We start from the raw sequence: 23,843 nt of genomic DNA on the forward strand, positions 1-23,843 counted from the left end.
TAATAGAAACTTATTGATTGAGTATTGATTAAAACATATCAATAACCCAGTGCTTACCTTAGAACACACGCTAGGACCTGCCGTGTATTACTGCACCAGGAGATTTCTTAAATCTGATTTAAGCTGTGGATACAATGAAGTGATTTCTCTTCCACCAGTTGTTTTTGTTTTTGTTTTATCAGAGACAGACATTTTTGCCTCAGAATCAGGAGAGGGTCCTACAGACTTGATAAACAGGTGAGTGTTTCAGTTCAGGACTACTGTATGTACATGTAAGTACTGTGTGTATAGTCTGATTAATTTATTACTGATACGTAAATCACATAATAGTACTGATTTAAAGGGCACTGCCATCTTCACATAATGCAGTATGTGTGTCTGTCGTTAATTCGTATACAATGATCAATATATTCAGTGATACTATGCAAAACTAGGGAGCTTAATTAGCATATCTTCATTGACTATATTGATTCTTACAATTCAAATCTTGTTCCCAGCAATTAGAATTAAATGGATTTCAAAAAAGTTGACCAGTATTAAGAATACCCTTGAGGCGTGAAGAGTTGTATACATGTTGAAAATTATTTGTGTGATGTTTCACTCCACTTGTACAAGCCAGTTGTGTTTTGGACAAACATAAGGTGTGCTAGCTTAATGTGCAGATCATGTTCACCCTCCAGAGAACATACCTCACAGACTTAAGGTTATATAATTTGGAATCAGACTTAGTCACCAGCATGTCGCTCAGCTTGAGTTCCACAGCATTTCTCAGTGCAGCAAATCATTGCCTGCAGACAATTAATTGATCAAGGGAGTGGATGTATTGCAATGTTCAATACTGGGCCATGTGAAAATTTACAATAAGGAATTACTTATATAGTCATTATATACCATACTGACCAATCACAAGGCTGACCATGAGTGACTTAAGAGTTTTTAAATGTACTGTAAAATATACATACTCCCTCTCCCCAGATCAGACACTAAGACATAATTTACATTTTTGTGTTTATGGTTTTTGATTAGTCTAATTATACCTCCAAAGAAAAAAATGCATATAAACTTCCCATTCCTGTAGTACAATATTGTACGGTTGGTAGATGACATGTTTATGGGATAGTTGTGTACAGGGTGATGTGTGTATGTGAGTTATTGATTTACTCCTGGTATAGTGAATGTTGTGGTGAGGTTTTATATCACTCTATGAAGGATACGGGTCAATACACAATTCATGCAAAACAGAAGATATGAATAATTGAAATAAACAATGACTGCAGACATATTATCTTTTCATGATTTATTATTTTTTTCCAATTTTTCATGTTTTGGATTAAGTTGCAAACAATAGCAATAGAAAACACAAAAATGTATGTAAATAAACAAATAGAAAATATCTCATTCATGTATACATGAATGCACACTGAGTCAAAGTAATCAATTTACAAACTTCAGTTTTGAATTTTTAACTATATAAAAACAGAAGGAAGTCATTCATTAAATTATTTATAAATATATTCAGTGCATGCATATTTCTAACTAAGTGAAATTTCTATACTAGAAGAATCTGCAGAAACATATGATGTAACATGCCTCAGATAAACAATTGCAGCTGTTCCTCGATCATAAATTATATAAAGGTCAATTGAAGTCAGAAATCAGATGTTTTTCTCTATACTGGATAAACTAGGTGCATAGTGGTCAATTTGCTCTGCATACAGGTGCAATTCGGACAGGTCAGATTTTAATTAAGTTTAAGCATTTTAACTTACTCTGCCCACATGACCATACAAATGCAGGTGTTGTCAAAATGACAGTGCAGACTGAACATAGCATGTCTTAATCATTATGATCAGTGTATAGATCAGTTTAAAAAACACTCCATGAAACCTGATACACCGTAAACAAAAGTAATAAATACCTGTTATTGAGGACCAGACAATGAGGAGCAGTGTGTGTGTGTGTTAGATGGTTACTGACTTCACACAAAGACATCAGGGTAATGAAAGAGGTACAATGTGTCAAGTGGGCACTTACTGGTCCCCATCAAAATTTTAAATTTCTCAAAGACAAGATAATCAGGTAAATGACTAGAAGAATTGTGCATTGTTCTGATAATTATTCAATCAGTGTCATTTGTATTTTGTGATAAATATGTATTTATTATGCCCTTATGTAAATATGTATTTATTATGCCCTTTATGTATTGACGCAGATAAGAAACATTTTTGTGGAATATCATGATAAACAGAAATATTAGAGAGAACTTTAAGGTATAGGTGAAAGCAGGCTTGTTAGTAATTTGTACATTCTTAAGTAAAGTGCAATAATGAAAGAACGAGAGAGAAGGGGAAGGGGGGGGGGGGTAACAAAAGATTTAGTTGTGCACAGTCTGTGCAGGTATTGAAATGAGTCAAGTAAGTGTTTAATATACATCAAAATCTTTGTTCTTGATAACATCTTTTGTAAAGAGCTTTAATTTCACTGCATGTAGTCTTTTTTATTTTCACTGTTTTCGTGGATAGGCAATTATATATTTACACCATTGTTTCGTAAATTTTTATGGGCATCAATCTGTAGACACACAGTTCCATTGATGTATATATACTACTCAAAATTTAATAAGGATCACTAGGTTATATGTGTGTAATTTACCACTAACATAACAAAAGACATAAATTTGACTCAGAAACGTGTTTACTCAGGTTATGAATGAAAAATCATGAACGGCATGAACTTTTATCAATACAGAATGCTTGAAATCTGATAACAACACCAAAAGGCATATCATTACAAAAAGTTAACAGCAAACCAGAGAAAGAATTACACAGTTTTGGGGGATAGTCCATCATTACACTTAGTCGATGAAGTGTCAATACCGGGTATGGCCTCCCCTTGCATCAATGACGGCTTGACAACGTCGAGCCATGCTGTCAATAAGCACCCGGATGTTTCCAATGGGAAGGTTATTCCACTCTTCCACGAGGGCGTTTCCGAGCTCTGCCAAAGTCGTGGGTTGTGCTCTATGGCGTGAAAGGGCAACCTGCAGCATGTTCCATACATGCTCAATCGGGTTCAAGTCCGGCGAGCGCACTGGCCAGTCCATACGGACAATTGTCTCCTGCTGAAGGTACTGCTCCACCACCCTGGCGCGATGAGGACAGGCGTTATAATCTATCAGGATGAACTCAGGGCCATCAGCACCAACGTAGGGTCTGACGTAAACATCGAGGATCTCATCCCGGTACTGCACCCCCGTCATGGTTCCTCTCTCCAGGACATGAAGATCTGTTCTTCCATCCCTGCTGATTCCACCCCAGACCATGATGGAACACCACCATAACGGTCATGTTCACTGATGTTGGCATCATGGAAATGTTCACGTTGTCGTCGCCACACTCGGTGCCTCCTGTCTGTGAAGTCCAAACAATACCTGGACTCATCGGTGAACAGAACTTGAACCCAATCGTTCTGTGTCCAAGTGACATGATCTGCAGCCCAGTCCAATCGCTCCCGCTGGTGTCGAACAGTCAGAGGGACTTGAACACATGCCCTTCTCGAGTTGAGACCTGCATTGTGAAGCCGATTCCGTATCGTCTGAGTGGACACATTCACCCCCGAGGTGTTCAGGAGGTCGTTACGTAGGCTGGTTGCTGTCCAGAAGGGATGGCGTCGTGCCTGAAGAGCCACAAAATGGTCTTGGCGTTGGGTTGTCGACCTCTGACGACCACCCCCATATCGGTGTGCTGCTGTACCGAAAGTTTGCTGTCGGTTCCAGGCCCTGTTTACAACGCTCTGACTGACGTTTATTGCATTTGCAACGTCACGTTGTGCATAGTCAGCGTCAATCATTTCAATACATCTGCCCAGTTGTTCTGTCGTCAGGCGACGCCTTACACGTTGTGTGGGCATTGTGTTGATAAACGTAGTGTAAACACTCAAATGAGTTTGAAATTTTAGAAAGAATCAGACACCGATGCCTGAGTGAAAATCGTGCAATGGTAGCAAAAGCATAAACTGTGATGAGAAACGCATTTCCCATGGCATGCAATGCACGTGCAAGTTTGTTGAAGACATTTTTGATTTCACTTGGACACAATATTGCCAGTTATGCAGTTATTAATTTTTTAAACAGAAAAATATCTATGATCCTTATCAAATTTTGAGTAGTATATTTATTTATGGACAGTTTCTGTATGTTTGTAGTATATCAATACATATTTTTGTGGACATTTTCTCTTTATAATGTTTGTTTTATTTTTTATGGACAGTATTTATATGTTTGTATTTCATTAATACATATTTTTGTTGATGTTTTCACTATTTTCTTTCTTCGATGAACAAACTTTGTATTTTGCCTATCACTTCAAGATTCGGTGATCTAGTGGCACAATCCGTTAAGCCAAGAAAATCTGTATTCAGCAAAAAATTGTGACATCACAGTTACATTAACTTTATGTTAAAGTGAACCATTTTCATCAACAGCGACAGACAAGGGATAATCCCGATGTGTATTAAGTGGAGTGTACTCAAGTTTTATCTAGTCCCATGTAAATATCCATGAACCAACTCAAAACGAAATAAGTAATTTCTAGCATTAAAGTGTAATCAAAATAGAAATTTAGAAAGAATCATGAGTGAATCCAGCACAAAACTTAGTCCTCGTTTTTCTGTCTTTGAAGCTCTTAATCCTTGTTTTTCTGTCTTTGAAGCTCTCCGAGTTTGTTGATGACCACACCTAAGGCTTCTTCGCGTGTTCCCAAGCACCCAGCTGCCCGAGTTCTTGAAGAAAACCTCGAGGATCATGGGGGTGTAAAACGGGAGGGCAGCAAGGTAAGCCATCCCAAAGAAAGAACGCTGTCAAATTTATTGCATATTGTATGATACTCTGGGAGGTCATGTAATTGGCTTCTGTGAGCATAGTTATGTACAGAAGTTATTGTAGAATACTGTCCACAATATCTGTATGATTCTTAATGAGTTAGGGCACTTTTTTACTAATTACAGCACTGTGCATTTAGATTTTTACGAACAGTTTTCTTTATGCATCAAAAATGTATATTCAGGCTTGATAGTCGCAATTAGTAATTACGTGTGGTGCTTGTAATTGTAAGAAGTTGTCGTTTAAAATATTCATGATGTGCATTTTTCTTCATAAATGTTCCTTTTACAATCCTACGTAGGGAACTGTCGATAAGTAAAAATCTTTGTGTAGGGAATTCGAACTGTCGATGAGTAAAAATCTTATGTAGAGAACTACCCATGAGTGAAAATCTTATGTAGGGATCTGTCAGTGAGTGAAAATTTTATGTAGAGAACTGTCCATGAGTGAAAATCTTATGTAGAGAATTGTCCATGTCATGAGTGTGATTGTAATGTAGGGAATTTAACTGTCCATGAGTGAAAATCTTATGTAGGGAACTGTCCGTGAGTGTGATTGTAATGTGCATGTTTTTGTGATGTAGTGATTGTAATAATGTTTTTGTCAAACGTTACTAACTTCTATGGAGTAGAATTTAGAGAGTGCAGTGTCTGTGTGAATATGGTGATGACAGGTGATTTGAGTCTTTAGAGATTATTTGATGCTGTCAGTATGTTAGAATCTGGTGTTGTTGTGCTGAAAATTTTATTTTTCTGTTTTTATTGTTTACAATGCTTAACTAAAGTATTTCTAATGGTCAACCAAAATTTTGATATCAGTTGTTGAGTTACAAGTGAGATACAGCACTCACAATTATCTGTAAATTATGTAAACATGACTCATGCCATGTTTTGTTTTCATATAGATTGCTATTAGAAAATAGCATGTTTAAAACAAAATGAGATGTACCAAACACTAGAAACTATTTAATTGTGTTCAGAATTAAGTAGTAAATTGAAAAATCTGCTTTAAATAAAGTTTTACTAGTATATTTAACATTTTGAAACAAAAACATGGCATGAGCCTTGTTTACATAACAAAGAATTGCGAGATCTGTATCTCCCATATACCTCGACAACTGACATTCAAATTTTTGCTGACCATTAGAAATGCCTCAGTTAAGTATTCTAAGCATAAAAAATAGAAAAAATAGAATTTGAAAATTTTCAGCTCAAATAGTGTCCATGCCCCTTTAAAGATGTGCATCCCTCAGCCATTAATTATACTCTTGCATCTTGCATCCAAGAATTCTTTCAGGGCCATAAATTAACCTTCAATTTGGAGGAGGCAGGAAATTAGGCGGGGGTCGGGGGGCCGCCCAGGCCCCCAGACGCTGAGCACATTTTGTGCACACTGAACACGTTTCGTGCAAAATCCTTGATTCTAGGGCCTTCTAAGATGTTACTTGACTAACTCATTCTAAAAGAAAGATTTGGAATGCTTTTTAAGGGAGGTATCATGTTCTTAGTTATTGGAAACAACATAAATTCTAATGAACTTTAAATTTTAATTTTTTTTGGCTCAAAAGTAGGAGGAGGCAGCTGCCTCCTCCGCCTCCATGTAATTTACGGCCCTGATTCTTGGATGTTCCAATTTTGAATTGTGGCTTATATTTCAAAACTGACCACATTCACATTGTTACACTTACTGCCTTTTTAAAGCTAAGAGTTTTAAACTTCATGGTAGGGCATAGTCCTTTACCCGTAAGTAATGTACATAGTAAAAGATTTTCATTATTTCATTTTTACCAAAAGAATGGCAATTTAAGAAGTAAGGAAAATGACATTTCCAGTTTGTGAGAGCTGAGGGATGAACCTCCTTAACTAAAAGGATTGTTTGTTGTGAATTTAACATTGATTTAGGTCTTTGTCATGAGGGAATTGGACCTCCTTAAACAAAGAGATTGGGTGTTGTGAATATAACAATGATTTAGATCTTTGTTGTAAGGTATGGACCTCCTTAAACAAAGAGATTGGGTGTTGTTGATATAACAATGATTTAGATCTTTGTTGTAAGGTATGGACCTCCTTAAACAAAGAGATTGGGTGTTGTTGATATAACAATGATTTAGATCTTTGTTGTAAGGTATGGACCTCCTTAAACAAAGGGATTGGGTGTTGTGAATATAACATTGATTTAGATCTCTGTTAACCTTTCTGTCTCCCATTCCTTGCTCAACCATTTTTCCTATCTTACTGTTTAAAAACTTTACTGTATACATGTCATCACTAAGTTGAATTTTTGTTTTAAAGCCTTAACATATTTATCTTTGATTGACATTAATCGTTTACAATTTAATGATTTCTTACAGTCAGAATTAATATAGCTTGTAGTTAACAATATTTTTCAATAATTGAATTTCATGTATAGAATGCCATTTGATAGTTTCATTTGACTTCATCGGCATTTTCATACAGTGTAAACTAGTTGCTAGGTTATGTCGTATGAGATCCTAATAATGACACCATAATACTTTTATCTCCTCTCTCCCTCTCTCTGATTTATTGCTATGGCAATATTTATTATTCTGCATCATGTAAAGTTCAAATTTGTTAAAGTTTATACTTTGTTGAATTACATCAAATGCAGTTTAGAAAAGATAATTTTAAGGGTCCTGGCTTATAAAGTGCATAGTCTCCCTTTGTATCTTAAAATTTATAATAGGGATCATAAAAAATGAGTATAGGAATTACTTTAATTTGTTAATGAACATTAGAATATAATGTTCATTAGCTTAAAAGTGTCAGAACTAGTGTAGTAAATATATTTGTTTTAAGGAATAATATCACAGTCATTTGAACAGGATTTTCTGCATAGTGCAGGTTGACCTTTAACCCTTAGAACTGGGCTGGGTTCTTGATCATAGCAGCTAGCCTTAGGGCTATGCATGGTGTCTGATTTGTGCCATTTTACAATTTGTCGTCTCTTCATTATTTTGAGGCAAAAAGAGCTAATTAGCATTTTGTCGTCTTTTTGTTATTTTGGGACGAACAGTTGTTAAATACCATTTTGTTGTCGTTTTGCCATGAAATAACAAAAAGTCGATAAATTGTAAAATGTCACAAATCAGCCACCATACCTAGCCCTAGCTGGTCTATAGCCTCCAGTTGATATAATCATTTATCAGTCAGTTCAATAAATGTAATTTCTTATCGTTCAGTTAATACAGTATTTGATTAATTTATCATGCAGTTAATATAATCATCTAGTCATGTAAGCACTTCAAATAAATGTACACTTTCAAATCTAAAGCATAAACATTACCATGATGTCAAAATGGTTATTTCTAGTTCTTAACTGGGAAATCTTACCCAGTATTTTTAAATTTTCATTATACTTACAAAGTTTAGGGCTGTTTTGAAAGCACCTTACATGTATCTATCTGTCCGTCCATCCAGAGTATATCGAACAGATTTCATTAAAACTTTGTTAACATAGGTAGAGATTGCTCCTTCGCCAAACACTTGGCATTTAGAATAGAGAATCACGAGTCTTTCAGACATGATCTTAAAATCGGACCTTCCGTGTCACGGTAGGCATTGGCACGTTACAGATCCTTCACTGCTATGGCCCTAAGCGCTAAGCATACTAGGTCTAAATTTGTGGTACTTTACCTACAGCTGGTGACATCTCAATGTGAGTTAAAAATTCTTGATGGGATTTAAATCAAACATTAAAATTGCATCTCTTATATGAATGATGAAATTGTGCACCTGCTGTTTGAATTGAGAGTTTCTAACATTCAAGAAAATTATGAATATCAAATTTGTTTCCATTTTGAGGGGTGGTGGTGTATTTTGTTACTGTCCAAAGTATATTTTAAAAAAAACCTTTTTTTTTTCAATTAGCACAAATTAACTATTTTCCACCATCCAAAGTGCCCTGCAGGAGGGGGGGGGGGGGGTTAGTCCCATTAGGACTGTTTTAGTTTGCATCTCTGCAAATTTTACTTGCCCAGTACAATATAGCAGAATTTGTAGAACATTTAATTTTGAGTCAAAATTGTTTTTTGTATATCTATGATGATATAATTATTATATAAAATTTAAAGTTATTAAAAGGTGCCTTTGAAAAAGTGATCAAGTGTCTTTAAGAATATGGATGTTTTTAAATGGGGGTGGGGGCATAGACGCCCTTCCCTAATTTCACCACTGCAATGACTCATCTGTACGAGGTGTGTAGACAGAAAATAGTCTGATGATTTATATATAAATGCAGAAAAAGGCATATTCTCTAAAAACCAGTGATGTTAAATTTCTTCTATCCTGTTCAGCGCAACAGTGATGAAACAGACGAGGGGCAATACTACGATGCTTACGATTACCCGCCCAAGCAGGTATTCTCACCAAACCTAGCCAGACATAGGAATGTTGTAGCCCTTCTTTTCTTGTTCCATAACAACCTATTTTCTTACTAACTGGCTGAGATTGTGTTGCATAAGTATAGAAGCGCACCGTGTCTTGTTGCATTATATACTGGGTATTTGTAATATTTTTACTTTTTTTTAAAATAATGCGTGAAATTTGGGCTTAGTCATTTTGAAGTGTTTTTAAAGTTGCATGTTTATTGATATTTAGCATGTTTCTGCAACAAACTTTAAGTGATAAGACCTTCAAACATGTCTCACATATGAAACAGCTACTCACCAGCACCCCAAATGTGCAGGGCATATTGCATCATAATGCTAAGATTGTTGCTGATAAACATGCATGCTAGCTTTAATTAAGCAGTCATCTTTTCACAAGGGAACAATTGTTTCAGAATGAAAATGCTGTAATGAGTTTAAGGGATAAATGTTTGCAAGTTTCCAGAAGAATTAATGATTGCCAAAGAAATCTTTGTATTTTATGACTCCCTCCTTTCATTGTTTAGTTTGAGAGCAAATTCCTAAAATGCAGGAAGGGACTTGGTTTATATCCTCATATTTCTGCATGCATTTTCTTTTTCGTTTTTTTTTTTTTTTTCTTGTTCTTTTTTTCATTTTTGTTTGAAATTGTTGTTGATGAAGTGGTAGATGGAAGTCAATGAAAAGATTATGCCTTGTAAAATTATCCCACTTTAATATAATTTGTATAATGCTGAAATTGCATGAATAATGATGTCAATTTAGTTCATTAAATTTTGATATTGTCATAATCATGTAACTGCTTTCAATGTCCTTATATGTCAACTGGAACTATAAACGGTGTAGTCCTTTGCTTATAGATATAGATATAGATAGATATATATATAAGACATAAAAATATACCTCTGTATCTGTATTAGAGCATTACATGTAATCGTCTGATGTTTGAAAATATTTGTTGAAAATTAATATCAGCATACTGTACAGTAAATGATAAAAAAATTAGCAACAACAGATATTTTATATATATTTTAAGATCGTGTGTTTCTATTGAAGTAATATGTCCCATGATGCCCCTTAATAGGCGTGACCATTTGTCCATTTGTAAGTCTTTATCAAGACAATTTGTTCACTGCCAATTTTTTCTATGAAGGAAATGAGCATGAATAGGTTTGTTTAGTGGGCTCGCTGAATGCTGAAATGTTTTGAAATGCTTAGCTGCAGTTTTTGGATTTTGGATTGTTATTCAGTTAGTGGAGTATTGAATGATTTATGATGTAATAAATTTGCATTGTGGGCTTGTAGTGTACATTTGAGATTCTTTATTCAAACATGGTACTAGAATTATTTGAATTCGAAGGGACCAATTTTCATGAATTGTCGAAAGTTTCCAGTTTCCTTTGGATGCTTATTTAATGGGTATGGTTTCTTTTCATGGTATAAATTGTGTATTTGTTTGTGGTTTGAGATTCAAAAGATAAGGGTATCCACAAAATCCATGAAAATTACCCCCCTCCCTCCCCCTCCCTCCCCATAATAATAAAAAATATTCCACTATATCTTTTTTTATTCTCAGAATCTAGAGAAGATGAAAAATTGATTTATGATTAAAATATCAAGTCAGAATTTAAAACTCTCAGTAATATAATTCACACTTATTTCTTAGTTATGGTATTTTTGTAACAAAAATCACATTTTTAAAACAGCTGTTTGATAGCACTACATCTTAAGCAAGAACAGCAGGTCTATGAACATACATTTCCCACTGAACACAAACTGAGAATTAATCTAATTAAAACTTTTCTCTGTAGTGGTAAATTATTTTGATTATATATATGAAACGAAATTTATCAGCAATACAAAACAAATTGTCAGATTTTCCTTTCTTTTTATTGGAATGTTTCTTTAATATGCATGGACATGAGTGATAGCGTCCTTGTAACTATTGAAAGAAATTCTGTTCTTGTTATGTAGAATTAAGATGGCATGCCCCCAAACTGACAGTAAATATCTTACCGTCTTTTGATCTCAAGCTGAGACAATAAATATCTCAACGTCTTTTGATCTCAAACTGAGACAATAAATATCTTGCTATCTTTTGATCTCAAGCTGAGACAATAAATATCTCACTGTCTTTTGATCTCAAACTGAGACAATAAATATCTCAATGTCTTTTGACCTCAAACTGAGACAATAATCATCTCACTGTCTTTTTATCTCAAAATGAGACAATAAATATCTTGCTATCTTTTGACCTCAAACTGAGACAATAAATATCTCACTGTCTTTTGATCTCAAACTGAGACAGTGAATTTGATCTCAAACTGAGACAATAAATATCTTGCTGTTGTTTGATCTTTAGATGAGACAATAAATATCTCGCTGTCTTTTGATCTCAAGCTTCAGTGTTATCTAGATGGTGGTTGGGATACAATTTGTATTGCTGGTCTGATATTCATATGTCTCATATTGTAAGATGATGTTTTAATGTCTGAAATATCTGACAAACTTGTGAGAATTCTGTATCTTCTTTCTCTGTGTATCGTAAGATGATATTTAAATATCTGACAAACTTGTGAGAATTCTGTATCTTCTCTCTATCTTCTCTCTCTGCGTATTGTAAGATGATATTTAAATCTCTGACAAACTTGTTAGAACTCTGTATCTTCATGCAATATTTCTCTGTATATTGTAAGATGATATTTTTTTGTTTGTTTTTAGAATGGTAAAGCTATGACAGAGGAGAAATCTCCAGTAGATAACAACATCGTACAACTAGTCCAGGTATGTACAACGACATTCTAGTGCACCTATACATGGTCAACAACATTCTAGTGCACCTATATACAAGGTCATCAACATTCTAGTGCACCTATACATGGTCAACAACATTCTAGTACACCTATATATGGTCAACAACATTCAAGTGCACCTATACATGGTCAACAACATTCTACTACACCTATACATGATCAACAACATTCTAGAACACCTATACATGGTCAACAACATTCAAGTGCACCTAGACATGGTCAACAACATTCAAGTGCACCTATACATGGTCAACAACATTCTAGTACACCTATACATGGTCAACAACATTCTAGTACACCTATACATGGACAACAACATTCTAGTACACCTATACATGGTCAATAACATTCTAGTACACCTATACATGATCAACAACATTCTAGTACACCTATACATGGACAACAACATTCTAGTGCACCTATATAAGGTCAACAACATTCTAGTGCACCTATACAATGTCAACAACATTCTAATGCACATGTACATGGTCAACAACATTCTAGTGCACCTATACATGGACAACAACATTCTAGTACACCTATACATGGTCAATAACATTCTAGTACACCTATACATGGTCAATAACATTCTAGTACACCTATACATGGTCAATAACATTCTAGTGCACCTATACATGGTCAACAACATTCTAGTACAGCTATACATGGTCAACAACATTCTAGTGCACCTGTACATGGTCAACAACATTCTAGTGCACCTGTACATGGTCAATAACATTCTAGTGCACCTATACATGGTCAACAACATTCTAGTGGACCTATACATGGCCAACAACATTCTAGTGCACCTATACATGGTCGATAACATTCTAGTACATCTATACATGGTCAACAACATTTTAGTGCACCTGTACATGGTCATCAACATTCTAGTACACCTATACATGGTCAACAACATTCTAGTGCACCTATACATGGTCAGCAACATTCTAGTGCACCTGTACTTGGTCAACTCTGGGATAATTCAGGTATGAGCAATTGATATAAGGCAGTATGATAGTTGTATTTTACAAACATACAACACAACCAAGTATGCATTTTGATATAAACATAGTAATTGAATGAAATTATATTAGTAATTATTAGTTATTAGTTGTAGTTTTTATGTAAAGTGATGGTATTTATTAGTTGTGTTTGACTATCTGAGCTGTGATAGTTTTATGTTGTTTTTAATAATTATATTTGTAGAAAACATTATACAGTTATTCAATGTATTGGCAGTCAATAAACCTGCCCAAAATATTTCCCCAAGGCGCTGAGAACAGCTTAATGTGTTCTATTGCTCCAGGCCAGTGGCTGAGGGCAATATAAAAAAACTCTGGTGTATTGACTGATCACACATTAGATAACTGTTTTATTACCTAATGTTTGTCAAAGTTTAAGTTACCAATTCTATTGTGCATTCAAGTCATCTGTTTAAAAAACGAAGCATGTTTGCCATAGATTGTTTAACAATCTTGTTTGAGCGTTTGTAACGTGAATACCCGCTTTGATATACAAAACATCGCATGATAGTGATTGATCAATTGACATAAGTTTTTTGCTTTGTTATTTATATAACATTCAGTATAATGAAATAAATATTGCATGTAGTTGAGGGTTACATTGAAAAATTTTCACCCCAAGAGAAACCATTGTCAACCTCGGCTACGCCTCAATTGACTATGGTTTTCTCAGGGTGAAAACAAACCGAATGTAACATCATTCAAAGTTCAAGGAGAGGGGGGGGGGGGGGGGGGTAGAAGAGAAGTTGTTTTCACAGCTGTCTCAGATTCATGACCAGTAAAAGAATAATTTCCAAACTTTGAAATCTTAAATCAGGGGCAGGGGTGGTTACCAGAATGAATAGAGAGAGAGAAAGAGAGAGAGAGATGAACATACAGAAAAACTAGTGAAAAATACTACAGTAAAATATCTCTATCTCGAAGTCCGAGGGACTTCGAAAAAACTTCGAGATAACCAGGAGTTCGAGATATCCAAATTCGATCTTGAATATTTTTTTTTAATGTAATGATGAAGCGTGTATTATCAAATGCGTTTTCATAATTATGGGCATTACTTTTTTTTCAAGCGTACTTCGACAATTTCGTTCATTTATCTAAACCACATGTTAATGATATAGTGTGTATTATTCAAAACACCGTTCCTGGAATCGGGCGTGTTAGTTCATAATTGGCGGTGGACTTAATCCGTAATGTGGGAAAGCCTCACCAATTACCCAAGCTGTTGAACCAATTATTGCGACCTGGGTCTACTCGAAAAAGGCGAGCATGGATTAGCAGTCGATTGGTGAAGCCGCGGGCGTGAATGTGGGACTTAACGACACCAGATGTGGTAAGCAGAGCGGAAAATTGACTGCACTTCGAGATAAACCAGGTGAATTTAGCGCATGGGACCTTGAAAATACTTCGACATAAGCGGGCTATTCAAGATTACCGTGTTCGAAATATCCGAAGTTTTTTTAATCATTTATATAGGGAACACGGCCGGGACCAGCGGTCGACTTAGACTCAAGCGGGGTATTCGAGATAAACCATATTCGAGATACAGATATTTTACTGTACTTGTTTAATAAAGCAACAAACTCTGTCACATTAGGTAATAAAATCCATATTAGATAGTGCATTTTATGGAGTTCATGCTTTTAGTTGCTATTGTATGTATTTAGTACATATGTCTTACCTGTATTGTACCTGTGTTTTACCTGTGTTGTATATACTCTAGGAGCAGACCAGCAATAACAAGGTAGTAGAGTGTTGCTTACCTGAGCTAGGTAGTACCACCTGTAACCTCAATACTGTACTCTGATCAGTAAAAATTTGGATTGTACTGGGTTAATTATCTTGACTTTCATGTTTACAAGCATGGTGGACTGTATGTCTGCATTCAATACGGAGATAAGGACTGCTTCTGAATCAATTTTTAAGACAACAATTTGATTTCATCTGACATTGTTTTCATGCAAAATGTTGAAATTGTTGGAAAGTAAATAATCAGTAAAAGCTGGATGTTTTTATTCTAGCACAATTTAATGTCAGTTAATATCAACTTCAAGATTAGGCTCATCTACCAAGAAAAGTCAGTTGAATACCTGATTATAATGAAATGAAAATGTCTTGTCTGTGTAATGAAGGTTTCGCTATAATCAGGTTTTGCTTTTCTGGTGTTGTGCAGTGTTTGAATTCAGAGAACAGTAGAATTTGTGTGTGTCCTCATAGAGTGTCAATCACCTGCTTGTTGAACTCTGACCTGGATGGTGATTGGATAATATGAACTAACACCTGGTTGAAGCACCTTCATTTTTGTATATTGTAAATCACCTGTCCACATCAAACCAAAGAGAAAAAAAAAAACAACTGAAGATTTGTAACTTTTGAACTGATAATATCAAAATAAAATTGTGTACATTCATATGTATGTGTAAATTCTCCTTATTATGGGCAAATATTGACTTTTTCACCTTTCCCACAAATCCCAATTACTGTGGAGGCTTTTTGGGAAGAGGGGGGGGGGGGGGGATGGGGGATTTATTTATACGGTTACTGTATTTTTGTTCTTTTAAAGTAAATTTTGATAATGTACAATTATCTGTTATTAATGTGTAGCATAAAGATGAAATGTATTACCATTCTTCAGTGTCATTGAGGTATATGAAATATATCTAACGATATAGGATATTGACTGAATATGCTGTGTATGTGTTCACTCCTTTGTATAATAATCATTTACGTATTTCCTTCTTCAAAGGTCATTGCTTTACAAAATAAATTGTACAGAGATAACTGATTTATTAAATGAAAAGAATGAAATTAATTTCAGAAGGGCTGTCATTTTTTTAAAAATCAAAAGTTTTCCGATTGATTTTCAACAGGTGCTAAAATATTCGCAGTCTGATGTGAACAAGATTAAGCAGGAGCTGGAACTAGACTTCCAAGCGAGACTCCTAAACAAAGAAAGGGAATGGAGTCAGAAACTTGGAGCCCGCGACAAAGTAATCACGGAACTCCAAGAGCAGAATAAGCTCTACAAGTCTACCAACGAGGATATGAGGTTAGTGAATGTATCAGCAGAATAAACTATACAAGTCTACCAACGAGGACATGAGGTTAGTGAATGTATCAGCAGAATAAACTATACAAGTCTACCAACGAGGATATGAGGTTAGTGAATGTATCAGTAGAATAAACTATACAAGTCTATCAGTGAGGATATGAGGTTAGTGAATGTATCAGTAGAATAAACTGTACAAGTCTACCAACGAGGACATGAGGTTATAGTTAATGTATCAGTAGAATAAACTATACAAGTCTATCAATGAGGACATGAGGTTATAGTTAATGTATCAGTAGAATAAACTATACAAGTCTATCAATGAGGACATGAGGTTATAGTTGATTATTGTTAATGTATCAGTAGAATAAACTATACAAGTCAATCAATGAGGATATGAGGTTATAGTTAATGTATCAGTAGAATAAACTATACAAGTCTATCAATGAGGACATGAGGTTATAGTTAATGTATCAGTAGAATAAACTATACAAGTCAATCAATGAGGATATGAGGTTATAGTTAATGTATCAGTAGAATAAACTATACAAGTCTATCAATGAGGATATGAGGTTATAGTTGATTATAGTTAATGTATCAGTAGAATAAACTATACAAGTCTATCAATGAGGATATGAGGTTATAGTTAATGTATCAGTAGAATAAACTATACAAGTCTATCAATGAGGACATGAGGTTATAGTTATTGTATCAGTAGAATAAACTATACAAGTCTATCAATGAGGACATGAGGTTATAGTTGATTATTGTTAATGTATCAGTAGAATAAACTATACAAGTCTATCAATGAGGATATGAGGTTATAGTTGATTATAGTTAATGTATCAGTAGAATAAACTATACAAGTCTATCAATGAGGATATGAGGTTATAGTTGATTATAGTTAATGTATCAGTAGAATAAACTATACAAGTCTATCAACGAGGATATGAGGTTATAGTTAATGTATCAGTAGAATAAACCTATACAAGTCTATCAATGAGGATATGAGGTTATAGTTATTGTATCAGTAGAATAAACTATACAAGTCTATCAATGAGGATATGAGGTTATAGTTGATTATAGTTAATGTATCAGTACATGTAATGACCGTTTTTCTCATGTTTTGTAGTGGACATAAACATGTTATATGAGCAATTGAAGCCTTTTCTTTAGGTTTTATAGTGGACATAAACATTTTGTTATATGAGCAATTGAAGCCCTTTGTTTTTGTTTTTTGTAGGGCAGTTGTTGCTGAGTTTGAGAAGACCATAGCACAGCTACAAAGTAAGTCTGACAGAGGTTAAGTCTGACCAAGGTTAAGCAGACCGAGGTTAAGTCTGACAGAAGTTAAGTCTGACCGAGGTTAAGTCTGACAGAGGTCAAGTCTGACAGACAGAGGTTAAGTCTGACCAAGGTTAAGTCAGACTGAGGTCAAGTCAGACAGAGGTCAAATCTGACAGACAGAGGTTAAGTCTGACCAAGGTTAAGTTGGACAGAGGTTAAGTCTGACCAAGGTTAAGTCTGACAGAGGTTAAGCCAGACAGAGGTGAAGTCTGACCAAGGTTAAGTCGGACTGAGGTCAAGTCGGACCGAGGTTAAGTCTGACAGAGGTTAAGTCTGACCAAGGTTAAGTTGGACAGCGATTAAGCGAGACAGAGGTTAAATCTGACAGAGGTCAAGTCTGACAGACAGAGGTCAAGTCTGACGGAGGTTAAGTCGGACAGAGGTTAAGTCTGTCTAAGGTTAAGTCGGACAGAGGTTAAGTCTGACCAAGGTTAAGTAAGACAGAGGTTAAGTAAGACAGAGGTTAAGTCAGACAAAGGTTAAGTCAGACAGAGGTTAAGTCTGACATAGGTATATATATCTGCTGGGTTGTTTTATCTATATAATATATTGTGTGTGTATATATGGAATTGACAATTTTTTTGAACAACCCGTCTCTTCTTCATGACAATAGAATATTTACATAGACAATCAAGCCAAATTAATGCAATAAAAACAAAAACAATTTAGCACTAACGCTAAACGACAAAGGCTAAGAAAACATGGAGCTCTAAAAATATGTCTGTTCACAACAAGTGTCAAGACTGAATTGAACTTAGCTGTTAAGCTTAATTATATAGATACATATGTATATATATAAATGAAGAAACCAGTGAAGTTGTTAAATAATTTAAAAGAATAAAATCCTAAATTAACACATCATAATCAATATATTGTTGATTATTATGTGATAATTTGGGATTTTATTCTTTTTGATAAAATAAAAATATCACAAAGCCGATTAAGTATACTCAACAAGTAGTTTCTTCACTTCTTCAGTTGTACAGTGTATATATCTCCTTATTCATTATACTCCTAAAGAAGTAAAGAAACTATCAGGTATACTCAATTGACTTTGTGACATTTTCATTATACTGCCACTTGAGTAGATTTTTCTATACTAATTTCTGGATTATATATATTATATAGGGAACATACAAACCCATAAAATGTTATAGAACAGCTGGCACTCCATCACAAATACCGATCCCCCCACCCCACCCCTCCCCACTTCCTTCCCTTCAATTTAATTTGCTGGAGGAAAATTTGCTGGGAGATATAGGAACCAACAACAACATAGAGTGTATATTTGAAACTTGATTTTTTTAATTTTTTTTTTCATAATTCCTATTTCAGCTGAAAAAGAGAAATCTCACAGTGAATCGCAGCAGACGTTCGATGAGGTCATCAAAGAGCGAGATCAGGTTGGCAAGACAATCCACGCAATAAGTAAAATAGAACATAATGTGGAATCATATCAATTTGTTGGGGCCAATTTTCATCAGTTGTTTAGATTTTATAGTTTCATTGGGATTGTGGGGTTTCTGGACAATGAAACATTTATTATATAAATTGTGTATTTAGTAGTGGTTTGAAATTTGTTGGATAGGCATACCCATGAATATTGAACCCCACAAACTCTAATGATTCCACAGTAGTGATAGAACGTACTGTAGAATCATTTAAATTCGTGGGGGCCAATTTTCGTGGATTGCTGAATTTTTACGGGTTCGTGGGGACGTAATTTCGTGGATTTATATTTGTAATATATATTGTATTATATAATATATACATGTATTGTATATTCGTTGAGGATGTAAATTCGTGGGTGAGGGGTACCCACGAATTCCATGAAAATTGAGCCACCACGAATTCTAATGATTCCACAGTAATGGGTAAATTCTTCGTGGTCTGAGCAAGTCAGGCTTTCATGTTCTCGCTGACTCTTTCACAAACATTTTGTAAACGAGACTGCGACAGTGTACAAAATTAAGCATTCCATATTTCATCTTTTATTTACGAATTTAGGCCCTAGAGGATCTCCAAGGTGTTGAAGCCTCATTTTCAGATTTACACCGACGTTACGAGAAGACGAAAGGTGTGGTGGAAGGGTTTAAAAAGGTATTGTTTCGTGCAACATTTTTATTGTCAGATAGTGAATTTAAAATAATTTAATGATTACATATAAAGTTTACATTGAAAGGATCTGAATGATTATAAATGCACTGATCTTTGCAAATTTACAGACATTAGAATTGATGAAACTTCTAGGTATCCTCAATATTGTTCGTAACTTATGATAAACTTATTTAATACTATAAGCCTTCTGTCATCGATCACGCAACTTTGGCAGCCAATGTGTGTTCTGAGATTGACTAGTTTATGATTTAGGATTGTTTGATACATTTAAGTTTGATGTTGACTGTAGAAAGAGGAAGTACTAAAGATTTAGGATTGTTTGATGTAAGTTTGATGTTGACTGTAGAACGAGGAAGTACTAAAGATTTAGGATTGTTTGATGTAAGTTTGATGTTGACTGTAGAACGAGGAAGTACTAAAGATTTAGGATTGTTTGATACATTTAAGTTTGATGTTGACTGTAGAAAGAGGAAGTACTAAAGATTTAGGATTGTTTGATGTAAGTTTGATGTTGACTGTAGAACGAGGAAGTACTAAAGATTTAGGATTGTTTGATACATTTAAGTTTGATGTTGACTGTAGAAAGAGGAAGTACTAAAGATTTAGGATTGTTTGATGTAAGTTTGATGTTGACTGTAGAACGAGGAAGTACTAAAGATTTAGGATTGTTTGATGTTGACTGTAGAATGAGAAAGTACTAAAGATTTAGTATCGTTTGATGTTGACTGTAGAAAAAGGAAGTACTAAAGATTTAGGTTTGTTTAATGTAAGTTTGATGTTGACTGTAGAAAGAGGAAGTACTAAAGATTTAGGATTGTTTGATACATTTAAGTTTGATGTTGACTGTAGAAAGAGAAAGTACTAAAGATTTAGGATTGTTTGATGTAAGTTTGATGTTGACTGTAGAACGAGGAAGTACTAAAGATTTAGGATTGTTTGATGTTGACTGTAGAATGAGGAAGTACTAAAGATTTAGTATTGTTTGATGTTGACTGTAGAATAAGGAAGTACTAAAGATTTAGGATTGTTTGATGTAAGTTTGATGTTGACTGTAGAATGAGGAAGTACTAAAGATTTAGGATTATTTGATGTAAGTTTGATGTTGACATTAGAATGAGGAAGTACTAAACATTTAGGATTGTTTGATGTAAGTTTGATGTTGACTGTAGAACGAGGAAGTACTAAAGAAGTGTATTCAGGACTACCAGGGGAAATTAAAGGTGGCCGAAGACAAACTCCAAGAATTTGTGCAGCAAGCGGAGAACAAAATAGAAGAGTAAGTCTTTCTATAGAGCCAATCTATTGTAAATCAGTATGATAATGATGGACCAAACTTTAGACACCCTCTGTAGATCCTGTCTGTCTACCATAAATCAGTATGACAATGATTGACCAAACTTTAGACACCCCCTGTAAATCCTGTCTGTCTATTGTAAATCTGTATGATAATGATGGACCAAACTTTAGACACCCTCTGTAGATCATGTATGTCTACTATAAATCAGTATGATAATGATGGACCAAACTTTAGACACCCTCTGTAGATCATGTATGTCTACTATAAATCAGTATGATAATGATGGACCAAACTTTAGACACCCTCTGTAGATCATGTATGTCTACTATAAATCAGTATGATAATGATGGACCAAAATTTAGACCCTTTGTGAACTTTTGTAATCAAAATTTGTCTGTTTTGTTGTAAACTTTTCACAACTTTTTTCTTCTTCTCCAAAACCATTGGGCCAATTTCAACTTAACTTGACACAGAGTATCTTTTGGTCAAGAGTATTCATGATTGTTCAAATGAAGGGCCATCTCCCATTCCAAGGAAAGATAATCAAGAAAATGCAAAAAATAGGGTTGGATCATTTCTTAAAACCAACAATGGGTCAGAAATGATGAAACTTATGTGGAAGCTTCATTACATAATGAAGATTTAAATTTGTCAAAATCATGGCCGGACCAGGGGTAGGATGTGGCTACTATAGGGAATTAAAATCATGACCGGACCAGGGGTAGGATGTGGCTACTATAGGGAATTAAAATCATGGCCGGACCAGGGGTAGGATGTGGCTACTATAGGGAATTAAAATCATGACCGGACGAGGGGTAGGATGTGGCTACTATAGGGAATTAAAATCATGACCGGACCAGGGGTAGGATGTGGCTACTATAGGGAATTAAAATCATGACCAGACCAGGGGTAGGATGTGGCTACAATAGGGAATTAAAATCATGGCCGGACCAGGGGTAGGATGTGGCTACAATAGGGAATTAAAATCATGGCCGGACCAGGGGTAGGATGTGGCTACTATAGGGAATTAAAATCATGACCGGACGAGGGGTAGGATGTGGCTACAATAGGGAATTAAAATCATGGCCGGACCAGGGGTAGGATGTGGCTACAATAGGGAATTAAAATCATGGCCGGACCAGGGGTAGGATGTGGCTACTATAGGGAATTAAAATCATGGCCGGACCAGGGGTAGGATGTGGCTACTATAGGGAATTAAAATCATGACCGGACCAGGGGTAGGATGTGGCTACAATAGTGAATTAAAGTTTTAAATAGAGATATATAGGAACAATCATCTCAAGAACAGCAGGGCTTTGATTAGTCATATCAATATACAAGCATCTTTAATTGTACAGATTCAAGTTTGTTCAAATCATGGCTGCTTGGAATCATGGCCACTGGGGGTAGAGTGGGTCCAACAGGGGAACAAAAATTTTATTTGGAAATATTTTGGAGGGGGGGGGGACGTTAAAAATCTTTTCTCAAGACCAACAGGGCCATCATTTGTCATATCAATATACAAGCATTGTCAGGAAGTGCAGATTCAAATCTGTTCAATTTGTGGTCCCCAGGAGTAGGGTAGGGCCACACTAGGGAATCAAAGTTTTACTTAGTACGAGAATTTATACAGTGCATGTACATGTAGTAAAAAATCTTCTCATGAACTGCTAGATTGTGATTAGTCATGTTGATATGCAAGGATCCTTTGGTAATAATAATTTCAGTTTATTCAAATCATGGCCTTGAAGGGTAGGGTGGGACTACAATTGGAGATCGAATATTTACATGGCGATATATGGGAAATATGTTTTTTTGGAATCATCTTCACAGGGCCATGGTTTGTCATATTGATACATGTATGCACACATTCTCATAGGAGGAGAGGGGTGTGTCAGATGGGGTCTCAATAGGGGATCAATGGTGGCACATAACAATATATAAGAGAAAACCATTGAAGATCCACTGGCCATGATCAGTCATTTTAATATGCAAGCATTCCAATGTAATGCAGATTCATCATATCATGACCTGTGAGGCTAGGGTGGGGCTAAAATAGGGATTCATCAAATCATGACCCGTGAGGCTAGGGTGGGGCTAAAATAGGGATTCATCAAATCATGACCCGTGAGGCTAGGGTAGGGCTAAAATAGGGATTCATCAAATCATGACCCATGAGGCTAGGGTAGGGCTAAAATAGGGATCCATCAATTCATGACCTGTGAGGTTAGGGTGGGGCTAAAATAGGGATTCAGGGTTTTACTTAAGATAAGATATATTAAAACATTCTTTTTAAGAGTAGCAGGACCACACTATATCATATCAATACGTCAACATTCCTAAGTCTAGTGAACTGAAAGGGTTTTTTTTTGGGGGGGGGGGGGGGGGGGGTGTTGGGTGTTAAATCATGGATCTGGAGTTTAAGAGTGGGGCTAGAATCAGGAATCAAGTTTTACATGTTATATGAATATAGACAAAGACATCTGTTTTAAAAATCTTTTATCTCCAAAACTCAACAGCAAGACCATATTAGTGATACTGTTACAGATGCAATTTCTGTGGTGTGTGGATTAAGACCATATTAGTAATATTATTAGTGATATTGCTACAGATGTAATCTCTGTGGTGTGTGGATTTGAGTTAGGTTAAGTCATGACCTGGGCTAGGGTGGGGTCATAATAATCGGTCCAAATATTTCATGACAATGAAAAGGTAAAAAATCTTCTATTAAGAACAGCAGGGCCAATGTGACTCAGGTTAGCATTGTGGCCCATGAACCTCTTGTTAAGCAAATATAGTTTTAACAGAAATATGATAGATAAGTGATTAACAGAATTGTTGTTTTTTGATAAGCAAATTAGTTAGCTTGTTATTATGCGTGAACTTTTATTTCGCTTTAACGATGGGACCAAATATTTTTGTAAAGTTCATATT

At 35.2% G+C, this 23,843-nt stretch overlaps 1 protein-coding gene across 4 annotated transcripts in view; it reads left to right on the plus strand.

The window, feature by feature from the left end:
* The window catches only part of LOC125657953 (transforming acidic coiled-coil-containing protein 2-like), a 45,687-nt gene that overhangs the window by 16,932 nt on the left and 4,912 nt on the right, over window positions 1–23,843 (plus strand). Inside the window, exons 6-15 of one of the 4 annotated variants that reach the window (XM_048888919.2) lie at window positions 183–237; window positions 4,710–4,830; window positions 9,192–9,254; window positions 11,985–12,047; window positions 14,822–14,842; window positions 15,969–16,147; window positions 17,391–17,434; window positions 18,830–18,897; window positions 19,502–19,594; window positions 20,782–20,888. In XM_048888919.2, the coding sequence (XP_048744876.2) occupies window positions 183–237; window positions 4,710–4,830; window positions 9,192–9,254; window positions 11,985–12,047; window positions 14,822–14,842; window positions 15,969–16,147; window positions 17,391–17,434; window positions 18,830–18,897; window positions 19,502–19,594; window positions 20,782–20,888 (814 nt within the window). The remainder of the gene's footprint in view (window positions 1–182; window positions 238–4,709; window positions 4,831–9,191; window positions 9,255–11,984; window positions 12,048–14,821; window positions 14,843–15,968; window positions 16,148–17,390; window positions 17,435–18,829; window positions 18,898–19,501; window positions 19,595–20,781; window positions 20,889–23,843) is intronic. The other 3 variants (XM_048888921.2, XM_048888922.2, XM_048888923.2) reach the window with 3 other exon arrangements.

The sequence above is a fragment of the Ostrea edulis genome, chromosome 9 (genome assembly GCF_947568905.1).
Source record: "Ostrea edulis chromosome 9, xbOstEdul1.1, whole genome shotgun sequence".
Classification (NCBI taxonomy): domain Eukaryota; kingdom Metazoa; phylum Mollusca; class Bivalvia; order Ostreida; family Ostreidae; genus Ostrea; species Ostrea edulis.